We start from the raw sequence: 13445 nt of genomic DNA, 5'->3' as shown, positions 1-13445 counted from the left end.
TTCATACACCTCTTCTCTTATTATTATCTCTGGTTTCAGAGAAGGCTCACAGCATTCAAACCACGTTTGAATGAACATTTAAGAGCAAGAAAGCAGCCCTACATGGCCCGGGTGGGGGGAGGGGACTTACCACATCCCTGTGTTCTCCTTCTTTAGGGGTGAGGACGACTGAGAGCAAAATGATTCCAAGATCATGGTCAGGATAATGGGGATCTTTCAATGTCAGAGTCACATCCGTGGGCCTGTGATATAAAATATTAAGATTTTGAACAGTTATTCAATGAGTATGCCAAAATACATTTTATATCAACAATTTTGGCTTCTTTACTTTCCTGCTACAATTTTTGTTGTTATTAAAGTATTATCAATGCAGTAAGTTATCCAGTAAGCTATGGGCCAAATAGGTATACTTGGATTCACTAGATAAGTTTTAGTCCTTCGTGGCATTCTAGAAAGGCCATGGAGTTGCTGGAAAGGCCAAGAAACTACAACCTTTAAGTCCCTCTCTACGATTTCCTTTTTTTATTTTTATTAAATTTATTGGGCTAACATTGGTTAGTAAAATTACACAGGTTTCAAGTGTACAATTCTGTAATACATCATCTGTATATTGTATTGTGTGTTCACCACCAGAGTCAGTTCTCCTTCCTTCACCACATATTTGACCCCCTTTTCCCTCTTCTATCCCTCCATCCCCCTTACCCTCTGGTAACCACTAAACTATTGTCTGTCTATGAGTTTTTGTTTCTTTCTTTCTTTGTTTTGTTCATTTGTTGCTTTCAGTTTTATATCCCACATATGAGTGAAGTCACATGGTTCTTGACTTTTTTTGTCTTACTGTGCTTAGCATGATAATCTCAACATTTGAAAGAAAGAAATTGTTGTCACAATGGCAGTATTTCATCTTTTCTTATGCCTGAGTAATATTCCATTGTATATATGCATATGTACCATATCTTGTTTATGCAATCATCTATCACAGGACAGACAGAAATAATGCCAGCTATTTTATATAAATTTGAGTCCAACAACTAAGTAGGGTCACTTACTGGCCCCTATCTTCCTTTCAGTTCTTTACAATTTTTTTTTTTTAATCAGGAGGATGATATAAAGTAAAGAAATGAGTGGGGAAAAGAGGAAAACACAAAATACAATTTGCTGACATATATCATTAGACATGCTTTAAAAACAATGTATAATTATTTAAAAGACATTCCAATATTTAAAACAATATTTTGGTTCTTTAAACCTATGCCTGAACAATTTTTAGATTCAGAAACACAGGGAAATCAATATTTAGAAGAGTTGATCAATACTTGGAAGACTTCAGAATTAGACAAGCATCTCTGAGGAAAAGATTATGAGTTTCTCAATATTACCTACAATCATTTTTAGAAAATAAGCAAAATACACATTCAACTGACAGTGCATAGGTGATATCTTTTTTCCATATTTTAATTACTATTGAACAAATAGGGGTTCATGCCCTCCATAAACCTAAGGGACAATGAAAAATTTGGCACCAAACTTGAATCATGAAATTCTTAGGTCAATTCTGCTCTTGGCTTTAGGCTACAATAAAGGACATGTAGGAAGTACACAAAAGGCCCTTCTTTTGTCCAGTTTGAGGCCAAAATGACCCCTGGCAGACCAATAGGCTGCTACTTAGCTCACTATTACACATATAGGGGTTCTACTATTTATATTTATCTACTCATCTACTTTACAGAAATACAGAGGAGTGAGCCCATTACTCTGCTTCCTGCTTTCCATTATTCCTGTCACCTGATGAAGCATGATCATCTACAACAGACAGGAATGCCTTCTTAAAACCATCAAAGATTTCACAGCTTCCTTTGCAACCCATTCCAGCACTGCTTGACCCTTTCTAAACCATTTTTTCTTCTGTAGTATTAATCTCCTGCAGTATTGTCTTCTATATTGAAATGCATTTAAAAGAAAATTTTAAATAGACTTTTTTTACAGCAGTTGTAGGTTCACAGAAAGTTGAGTGGCAAGTCCAGGGAGTCTCCATATTCCTTATGCCCTTACACAGACACTTCCTCCTCTATCAACATCCCACACCAGAGTGGTACATTTGTTACAATCAATGAACCTACACTCAACTACAATTTCCCAGTTGTTAACATTTTACCTTTATCATCCTCTCTTCTCTTGTTTCTTCTCTTTCTATATGTACATATCTATATCTATATCTGCCTCTGTATCTATAAACTCGAAAAACCTTGGAAAAGTAGTCAGACTGATTTAAACTGCTTCATCCACCATCCTTCATGCCACTGTCCTTATGTGGCTCCTTGATTTTATCAAAGAAGCTTTGTTGATTACAGAATATTGTATTAACAGCATGATTTATGATCATTTAGAAACTGAATTAGTGAATATTAGGAGCCATCTCATATTATTGAAAAATAATCCACACTAGATCCGTGTCATTTCCTTGGAAAAGTTGCTCTTGATTTTGAAAATGTTTATTTTCAGATAGAACTCCCTACCCTCCATCTCCCATTCACCTTGTCACTGGTTCTGTCCCTCTTGGATAGAATATTGCCCCTACCTTCTCATAGAGGGACTTGCCATAAGTCATTCTAGTTTTTAGTCCATCTTCAATACCAGAGTAATTTTTCTAAAATGAATATCTAACATGGAGTACAAACCCGTAAGTAGGAACTGACATTAGTGACTGCTTCTGAAGACTTAAAAATATTATCCAAAAATAATTCACTAGTCTTTATCGTGGAAACTTTTATTTGAGGAGCTCATGTAAGTCAGCAGTGTGTTGTATTGTTAATTCTTGGTTGTGTTAAGATAATTGTTAGCTGTATCAAGAGTACTGTATTCTTTAGAATGGGAGAGGTGATTCCTCTGTTACACTGTCATATACCCAATGTGATATATAGATGACGTAGTACAGAATTGTACACCTGAAACCTATATACTTTTACTAAGCGTTGTCACCCCAATAAATATAATTAAACATAAAAAAGCTAATGGCTGATAGTCTTTTTTTAATATATTTTTTATTTTTCAATTACAGCTAACATACAACACTACACTAGTTTCAGGTGTACAACAAAGTGAACAGACATCCACACAACTCATGAAGTGATCACCCCAACAAATCCAGCACCCATCAGACATCACATACAGCCATCACAACACTACTGATTATACTCCCTACACTATATAGGTCCATACATGTTGTTGCAGATTACAAGATTTCATTCTTTCTTATGGCTGAATAATATTCCATTGTATATATGTACCACCTCCTCTTTCTCCATTCATCCATTCAAGGGACACCCAGGTTACCTCCGTATCTTGGCTATTGCAGATAATGCTGCAGTGAGCATATGGATGCATGTCTTTTCAAATTAGTGGTTTGGGTTTCTTAGGATAAATACCAGAAGTGGAATTACTGGGTCCTTTTTTGTTTCGTTATAGCCTTTGTTTTAAAGTTCATTTTGTCTGATATAAGTATTGCTCCCTAACTTCTTTTTTTCCACTTCCATTTTCATGAAATATCTTTTTTCCATCCCTTTACTTTCAGTCTTTGTGTTTTTTGATCTCAATGAAATGCATTTTTAAAAATGCAAGACCAGGGGCAGCCAATATTCTCAGTTGGTTAGAGGGTGGTTCTCTTAACAACAAGGTTGCCAGTTCAATCCCCACATGGGCCACTGTGAACTGCGCCCTCCACAACTAGATTAAAACAACTACTTGATTTGGAGCTGATGGGTCCTGGAAAACACACTTAAATGAAAAAAAAAAAAAACGCACGCCCATAATTAGGTGCAAGGAGTGATTAATATTAGTAATAATAATGTAACTTTACAACTAGTCAAGCAATGATAAACTAATATAACTGAGCAAATATGACCCATCTGCCTCCACTTTAGGGGCATTCCTTGGTAACCTAAGATCACTAGGGATGGCAAAATCAGACTCAGGCTCGGGTGATAACTGAGTTGCCGTTCTGGAGCAAAGTGCACATGTTTTATTTCCTATATGGTGATCTAATTCTTAATTTAATTATTATGACTCACAGACATAATTTTCTTTATGCCCCACTACAACCACACAAGCAATGTGACAGCAATGCATGTGTCTTTTCTTTCTAGATTCCTGGTACTTAGCACTGTGCTAGGGGACAGAGCAGGCACCCACGGATTTTTCTGTTGAATAGTTGTAGTCAAATGAGATAGGCAGGGAGGATGCTATTATTTCCATCAGGTAGATGAGAAAGAGGTCTTGAGAAAGGCTGGCTAGCATGAAGGCTCACGACGACACATGACAGAATAGCAACTAGAACACAGATGGGCTAATATTTTCTATTACACTGGCCCAGCTTTATAACGAGGGGTAGTGATATTACAATAGTTCAAAACCTACCTGTTTAACTCCAACTGTGTGAGATCCAGAAAGGCTGAGCCCATAAAGTCATCCTGTAGTCCAAAATCATAGTCAAATACCTAAGAGGCCAAGAAGATAACATTATTATAAACAATTCCAAAAAAAGCTTTAAATGAAAATGTCTTTATTGTAAAATATAATCATTCCAAAATAATAAAATTTCTGTTGAATAGTTGTCTTGAAATTTTTTTGTTTGTTTTAGGATTTAAAATTTGTTTTTGTGCTTTTTAATATTAGGGTCTCAAAACACTCAAAGGAAGTTATGTTTAATTTTCTCCTTAAAATCAATGACATATCAAATAGAACTTAAGAAACATGAATACAATAAAATCAAATAAAGTACAGTAAATCATCAAAAATGTGGGAAACACAGGATTAGAATAGTTTCCACTATAGAAGGGCTATTAACATTACTGGCAGGCAAAGTGAGTTGGTTTAAAATTCAACAATTACATCTTCCATACAGGGCTATACGTGATGAGAATATGATTCCAATTTCTTCATGTTTCTCAGGTCATTGAAGATAAATTCTATAATATTATAGAACAATGTCATTTAAACACATAAATAAGTGAAATTTCAGATATTATGATAAAAGTACTTTATAAAGTTCCATTAAGGTTAAATTTTTATTGTTATAAGCTATGATTTGGGAATAATATCAATATGAATAACAACAATGACACAGAAAGGAAAAGAAAAAAAAAAAGAAAAGAAAAGGAAAAAGAGAATGCATTTCCTCTTTGTGGCAAAACAATGTATCCTGTATCTTCTTCGTGCCCTTCATGGTTCTTATTCATACTACAGTGAATAAGATAGGCAATGTCCCTGACCTCTTGGACCCTACATTTAGGAGCTGAGACAGTCAATAAATACCTAAACAGATACATACAGTTCAGAGCTATGGAGAATAAACTGTAAGAGGGCATGTTAGAAACTACCATTTTAGACAGGGGAAGTGTGTATCTCAGAGGAAGTGTGTTCATATAGAGACCTCAATGATGAGAATCATTAAGCCATGTTAGTAGAGAAAGAGCACTCCAGGTGGAGGATTAGCATATTATTAGCATGTTCAGGATCATCAAGAAGCCAATGTGGTTGAAGCAGAGAAAGGTGGAGAGTTGGAGAAGGAGTGTTGGAAGGGAGCTGGAGAAACAGCTCAGAGTTAGATCATTTAGAAACAAAAACAAAAACAAAAAAACTCTAAGTACATGGGAGCTGGCTAACTTTCATCCATTTATTAATTTTCTTATTCATTCCTTCATCCAATATTGACTAAGTACTTATTATGTGCTAGACAATGTGCTAGACATTATGAGTAAACAGTGGTGAGTAAAAATGTTACTGTCTACATGACAATGACATTGTCAATGTCTACAGTACAGTGAGATAGACAGATGTTAAACAAGGAAGTACATAGGTGATATGTAATTACACATTTTGATAGCTTTTGTAAAGAAAAAAATAGGGTCTGCAAAGAAAAAATATTAGTGGAGATCACAGAAACATTTAAGATGGAAAAATGCTACTAGGTGAAGTTTAGAGCTGTGTTTCTTGACCTTTCAAATAGAAAATCTTTGTATTGCACACTGGAATAAATGAGCATAAACAGGTTAGGCTGCTTTTGAATGGACAACCCACGCCATTGACTGTCTGAGATGTGAGAATCCATCAGGCTGAGAGAATCCATAGTCCAGCATTCCTGTGTCCAATTCTTGGTACAATAATTACAAAGCTTGAAGCAGAGGGAACAGTATATACAGCAGCCCTGAATCAGTTACTGTTTTTCCTCTAGTTCAGATGTACTTCAATTTAAACAAACTTTACAGATAAAAAAATCAATATTAAAACAAAAAGATAAATACTTTGCATTACAAAGGAATTCTTAACTTTGAGGACTCACAAAGGGATTTATTTAAGTAATAAGTTCCCCTAATGCCTTTTAAATTATTCAATTTACAGTCATTTGATTTACATACAACCTTTCAGGAGTACATTTGTTGTAGAAAGTGCAACACTCCTGTAATAAATATTCTCCTTGATCAATTACACTTCTGAGCTTTAGTTATCCACTGAGTGGCATATCACATAAACATACTGCACATTTCATGCGACTGACACCTCGGTATTTCCAAGTGGCTGCAGTAGTGTATTTTGCAACATAAAACTTACACCAAAAATTAGAGAAATTTCTCTTGTGCAATCTCTTCTAATTGTATTACCCAAAGTCTTACAATCTTGGGGATACTATAGTGACATTTAATCAATGAGAACACCTGGGTACATCCATACATGTGAAGTGGACAGCTGTGAACCCAGTGAATTGATTAATGTAGACAACCCAACTGGGTTATTCAACATTCAAACTGTCTCTACTCTCATAACAAGAGTCTTTCCTACTGTCCCAATGCTGATGTTTACTTTAGTTCTCAATTCCTATTAATCAGCAAAGACAAACATGGGAAAGAATGGAAACATCAGAATTCATTCTTTAATGAAATTATTCGCTATGCTACTTGATTCCAAGCTTTATAAACTATTTGTCAAAGGGAGCATTGCTTGCTGTAAGTAGAGTTTCAGTAATATAGAGCATAGAGAAGAGATAAAAAGAGAAAGGTATGCCCACTGCAGTAACAACAAGCACAGTTAACACTGATTATTGTTTATTCTATGTTTACTATACATTAGGCACAGTGATAAATACATTACAAAGATTTTTAAATTTAATTCTTACACAACTCAGTGAACAAGGTATTGTTTCCATTTTTCAGGTAAGGGATCCAAAGTTTAAAAAGTTTATGTTACTTGCCCCTAAATCCCAGATTGGAAGAGATTCATGCATTTAGGGAGCATTTTTGAACTATGCAAGAAAAAACATCTAAGGTAATAGTAACTTTGGAATAATTTGTGGAGGGTTCTCTATGATTTATGGCTGTAAACATATTTCCATTCTAACTCTTCAGTTGTTTCCATTTAAATGTCTAGAAAAGTGACTTTCTACTCAAGCAGTGCATCAGAACAAACTACTGTGGTTTGAAAATACAGAAACGTGGACTCTACCTCAGAGGTCCTGACATCAGAATCTTTAGGGGAGAGATATGGAAATTTCAATTCTTTACAACTTTCTGGATAATTCTGATATACAGCCAGGGTTGTGGATCGCTGGTATAGGACATTCTTTTAGGGCCCTTAAAACCTACTGAGGAATAATATTTTAGATGGGGCAGTAATGTGGTCCTCAACTGGAAACATGCTTAAAGTACCTTTTAAATTTTACATCTTAACTAAGTCTCACGGCCCCACCCGAAGTATTTTCCTAATTATCAAAATTGTTCTATTATTTAGAAGAGCACTCCAATTTAATACCCAGATTTCTAGCTCATGGTTAGGCCAAACAAGCAACCTTTTACACAAACATTTCCCCTTTATATTACTTCTATCGCTTCCACTGTAATTCTGGGAGTTCACTGTGTACCTTGGATAACAGTATCAGTGAAATGACAATGGAGAATTTCAATTCAGTTCAGTGGAAATGGACACTGACTTTATCTGATTATTTAAGATGTGTGCCAGACCATCTCTGAGGATACAGAGCAGGCTCCCGTGGCTCCTGTCTCAATTAGAAGTACAGCATTTTAATTCCCCACTTCTACTGCTACCTTATTATAAACAGTTCTGCAAGCCCATTCCTCCATGCAAGTTTTCACTGCCTCCCCTTACTGTAAAGTCATTCAGAATTGAACGAATATTCTCTTTTCATTAAAACTAAAAGCTATATGAATTCCAACCAATTGGAAAGTGTATTCATGATTTATTTCGTATAGAGTATTTAAAAATGACAGTTCCAGGATTTTTTGGGGAAAAAAAATGTGTTTGTACTAGAAAAGGTACAAGCACTGCTACTTTAATGTGATTTTATAACCTTGGCTCAGAACTAAACTGTGTTTCCCTTAGTAAACTTGGTATTGATAGAAATTAGATATCAAGGTACACATGGACCTCTGTTTCCTTTAATTAGAAATTGGAAGGTAGTTCACTTAATGTTTTCTAACCATATGCTTCCTGGATACATTTTCATATTACGTGTCACTACAGAATTGGTTAGTCCCTACGAAATCTTTCAAGCAAGAGTAATCTCCCATCATGGAAGATGTGGGCGTCATATTAAAATCAAGTCAGTCAATCACACAAGGTTACGTAGTGACAATGAAAAAAATGCAATTTTCATAAAATTCTGGCAACTCAAAATAAAACTTCCACCACTGTATTTTATTTAGGTTTTTATGTGTCCAAGGTTAGGCAAAAAGTAGATCACCAAAAAATGGAAAAGTTAAGCTAAAAGTTAGAAATTTTTCTCAAAAGAAGCCCTATGAATTGAACAGAAAATGAAAATCAAATGAAAACAGATCACAGCACATTGAAAATTATGATGCAATACATAAAAATAAAATATTGTAATTTTGTGTTTGGATTAGTATTTGAGAGGCCAGTATGATTTCTATTTAATTGAATCATTTTTTCTTACGTAGAAATGTAAAATAGTGGCAAATTTTTTACAATTCTCCATGTATCTTCTGTATGGCGAAGTGAAGTTGTGGCTACTTAATTTTGCACCCTGAAAACTCAAAGTGCTACACAAACGAACAAAAACCACCCTTGGATTCTCTCTCCTCACTTCTTGGCTCACAGTGTCATTAACCAAGGCTTCTGGCGTGCATGTAGTGTCACCGTCTCTCCATTTACAGTACAGGTATATATATGTATATGTTCTTGCTCTCTCAAACCAAAACCAATCTTTTCCATCATTTTTTTCCTGTGAACTTCAGATTTTTGTTTGTTTGGGGGCCTATTAAGATATTCCTTTTGAAATACGCGTTTTGATATTTGGGTTTTTACATAGATGAATACTCTTCTTGAACACAAGCAAATAGCAGCAGAACGCAACCAACACCTAGTGTAATTTGGGGAAGTTCACTTGTAACCCTTCTAAAGACTGGTGATCCGCGTGATTCTGTCATAGAGTAACGTCCTATTAAAGATACAGATCCACAGCAAAAGTTAATACAAGTAAACTCTTTTCCTTCCCTGATTTTTCTGTTAAGGGACATGGAACACGATCCAAATGGCCCAGGGCTATCTTTATGAACATCTGCTTTCCTTTCCTGTGAATTTTCTTCATGACTGCAACTGCTCTAACTCATCTCATCTAAGCCTCCCTAGAAATAAAATTTCCTTTACATCCACTTGTCTTTTTCAATTCCTTTTTTCATCTCCTATCTCAGTTCTTTATTATGAAGGTATTTTCTTTTTTCTCATACAGGTATTTCTTGCCCTCCAGAAGTGAGGAGCAGGGGAGAAACGTCTCTGACTATGAAGGTCTTCCCTTTGGTTAAAGGAGGGTTGGCTATGAATGTTCTCACATTTGTAATTGTTATGCCATCATATACTATATGAGACAGTTCATTAATTCTATTTAATTAATTTCCTTTAGCCAGTGTCCACCTGACACTATTTCTTATGTAAATATGGGTCTATTCTTCCCATAATAAATTCTAGAAACTTATCAACACTGTACTTAGGATATGTTCTGTTCATCAATCATATAAACCATCATGCTATGATTTTAATAAAATTTTGGCTACTTCTTCCTTTCTGTGGAGAAGAAAAACAACTGGAAGCAATATAAATGAAGAGGTGAGGAGAAGGAGAATGCCCAGAGATTGCTGAAAGAGTAATATCAGATGTGGGGTTATGTGCCACTTTCGACAATTCAGAGAAAAGAATGGGGTATGTGCGATATTGTAGTAAAAACAGAAAAAGTTCAGTCACGGAATAGGTAGTCACAACATAGCAGTCAAAAAGAATATATATATATACCTAGAGATATGAACTAAAGGGAAGTCAGGTATAAAACAAAACATAACAAGGAATTAAGGTGGTTACTTTCCTTAAATTCTTCTTCTTAAAAAAAAAACTTCATCAAACTAGAGGAAAGACTTTTTTTTTTTCATCTTTGGTAATATAGTAGAGACAGGAATATGTCTCCCCCTATTATCGTACCCCTCTTGTTTTCCAAGTAAAGCATTTTATAGGATATAATTCTTAAACGGAAAGACTAGGTTCTGTGTAAGCTTTCCATCTTTCTAGATTATATGGAGACTTGTTTTTATATGTTCCCAAAATGCACTAAATCAGTTGACTGCACAGAGCAGGAGGAGAGGGACCCCATAATCCTCCTAAATGACTAGGAAGAGAACATGCTCCTACTAGCTTGCCCCTCCTCTAGCTCACTTTTACCACATCAACAGATTAGAAGCACATAGCAGAATATATCTCTGCTAAAAATCTTGTCCTACAGAGAGGCATAATAAAAAAACACAAAACAGGGATTTTTATGCCAGATTGTATTAGAGAGAAACAAATAAATGACTTACCTTTACATACAATGGTTCTCTAAGATGTTCAACGAGAATGCAAGCTTTCTCCTCCCACACAGGATTGAGGTTCTTGTATATTATTTTACTTCTAAAAACTTCTTTTCCTCCAATTTTAAACTTCACGTATGGATCACTTGTACCTGTTAAATAGATACAGATTGACCTGTGTTAATCATGCCTTTCCATGGAAGCCAGAGAGCAGCTCATGTAAACACCAGAACATATTTCAAGGAATAAAAGTTAAACAAAACTTATCACACGAGAAAATAAGGATTAAGTGTTTTTTCAAAATTTTCTTTAAATATTGAAGTGGCAGTAAATTATATTATTATTATTATTATTATTATTATTATTTACTTAATACTGTTACCCTGTCTTGGTGTTTATGAAACTCTGTTGCATGCTGCATATGTAAATATAATTCATGTTATAAATCATAAGAGTAATCTGACATTTCTCTTGGTGTCATCTGATCAACCATAAAAAAGGCTGATCCATGATCTTGGCTGGTTTAACTAGTTTTAGGTATATATGATGTCAAAATTTTATACTAATTTTATACTAGCCTAATGGGCTTAGGAAAGGTGAGTCTCAAATTGAACTTCAGTTTCACCCTTGGTCCTACATTCTCTTGCTTGGAAATTTCAATTTTAGAATGTTAGGGAGGCATGAAGGTCTCAGAGGAACGCATCAGGAAGAAGGGGATAACTGTTTATTGAACAATCTGGATACTTCATATTAGCCCTTAACACCTCCCAAGCTCCCAGAGATCATAAAGAAAATCAGTCAAATAAGTCGCTCATGAACACACCGCTAGCAAGAGATGGAGTTAGGACTCCTACAAAGTCTGTTTGACTCCTATGCCCGTGCTTTTTCTACTACACTTGTAAGAGGGAAGGGCTTTATAGACGTACATGTATATTATACTATTTCTCATTTTGGCTGATGAATGAGTCCATTCTTGATCTAATGAGCCTATGCTGTAATAAAGAATTCCTAGAAAATGGGTATCAGTGACATCCCCAAGTAAATCATTCCAGTGTATGACAACTTTCATCCTCAGGAAATAATTCTTTATATAAGGCCCAACTCCCTTATAATAAAACTTTGTTTAATTTTTCTGTTGTGTCCAAACTGATGCTATACTCGGTAACTATGATCTATATGACTTAAAGAAAACTATGAGTGGGGCTCTGAAAATTTTAAAGTACCATGTGTTAGGCATTACAATCATGATGCCGACTTCTATAAACTCACTATCTATATCCCTCTTCAACACTCTACTCACCTCAATGACAAATAAATATCTGTGCTAAACACAAGGATTGCATTATAGGATTTGGCTTTTCTTATTTCATCACTTGGGGGCTCTCTCAAAACCCTCCACATTCCCCAAATAAATACCTCGGTTTTTGTAAGCTTAGACATGGGTATAATAAAATAATGATCCCAATTTTTCATTGTGAAACTCCCATTTGGGCAATTTTATCATAATGATACAAACTTTAAAATAATGTTTATAAATGTAAGTGCAGACTATTACATGGTAACCTGCTATGTAATGCATTCTTTAGAGGACTCAATGCAACCAAAATGCTTACTAGTAGTTAAAATGGCCATTTTAACACAGTGGTTCCCCACTAGGGCTGGGGAACCTGGGGATTCAGAGTTTTACAGCACATATATTGAGGGATATTAAAAGCCATGGACCCATTTGTACCTTCCCAGTCATGCCCCAGATCAAGTCATTGTCTTTGATTGGTAAAACTCATCTGTGCAACCACTACTACCACCTGCTAAAATATAATAAGCTCCATAATATCAGAGCCTTTTTGGTCCCTGTTTTTTAAATCTTCAGCACTTAATACAGAATCAGACATATTGTTTGTCCTCAATAAACATTTGGTGTGACTGAAGGACTTAAGGACTTAACGGTGTGGCTGGTAGACCTCCTTTCCTGCTGACTTTTGTCATCTCCACTTGGATATCTAATAGATATCCCAATTTTAACGTGTCTAAAACTTAAATCTTGATCCTCTCTCCTGCTAAGCCTGCGTCTCCTTCAGGGTTTGTCAGGTCAGTTAATGGCTCCTAATGTGACAGTTGCTCAACCGAACACCCGGAAAATTATTCTTGATATCTCCTTCTTCTCCATCCTGTGCACTACTAAGTCCAATTAATTCTCCTCTAAAATACACCTGGGATCTTATCTTCTCTGTCTCACTTCTCTGGGTAAGCCACCATGATTTCTCTGCTGTCCTACTATAACAATATCCTCCTGCCTGGACTCTACATCTTCTGTGTCCCCCTCCATTAATTCTCCATAAAACGGCCAGACTGATTACTTATTTATTTATATTTTAATTAAATTTATTGGGTGGTATTGGTTAATAAGATTATATACATATCAGATGTATAATTCTATAACACATCATGTGTATATTGCCTTGTGTGCTTACCACCCAAAGTTTAGTCTCCTTCCATCACCATATTTTTTTTTTTAAAGTTTATAATTCCTTTAATAAACTTACAACTAGCAAGCAATGAGATTCAAAAATTATGAAACAGGTATTA

General features: G+C 35.3%; 1 protein-coding gene across 4 annotated transcripts in view; it reads right to left on the bottom strand.

The window, feature by feature from the left end:
- MCTP1 (multiple C2 and transmembrane domain containing 1) overlaps positions 1-13445 on the bottom strand; it is a 493160-nt gene that overhangs the window by 234502 nt on the left and 245213 nt on the right. For all 4 annotated transcript variants that reach the window (XM_081053522.1, XM_081053523.1, XM_081053524.1 and 1 more), the window contains exons 3-5: positions 10869-11011; positions 4414-4493; positions 131-242 (exon numbers count right to left, since the gene is read on the bottom strand). In XM_081053522.1, the coding sequence (XP_080909648.1) occupies positions 131-242; positions 4414-4493; positions 10869-11011 (335 nt within the window). The remainder of the gene's footprint in view (positions 1-130; positions 243-4413; positions 4494-10868; positions 11012-13445) is intronic.

The sequence above is a fragment of the Rhinolophus hipposideros genome (assembly GCF_964194185.1).
Source record: "Rhinolophus hipposideros genome assembly, chromosome: 7".
NCBI lineage: Eukaryota > Metazoa > Chordata > Mammalia > Chiroptera > Rhinolophidae > Rhinolophus > Rhinolophus hipposideros.
Note: the sequence above shows the minus strand (reverse complement) of the source record. Positions and strands in the feature narration are given on the sequence as shown.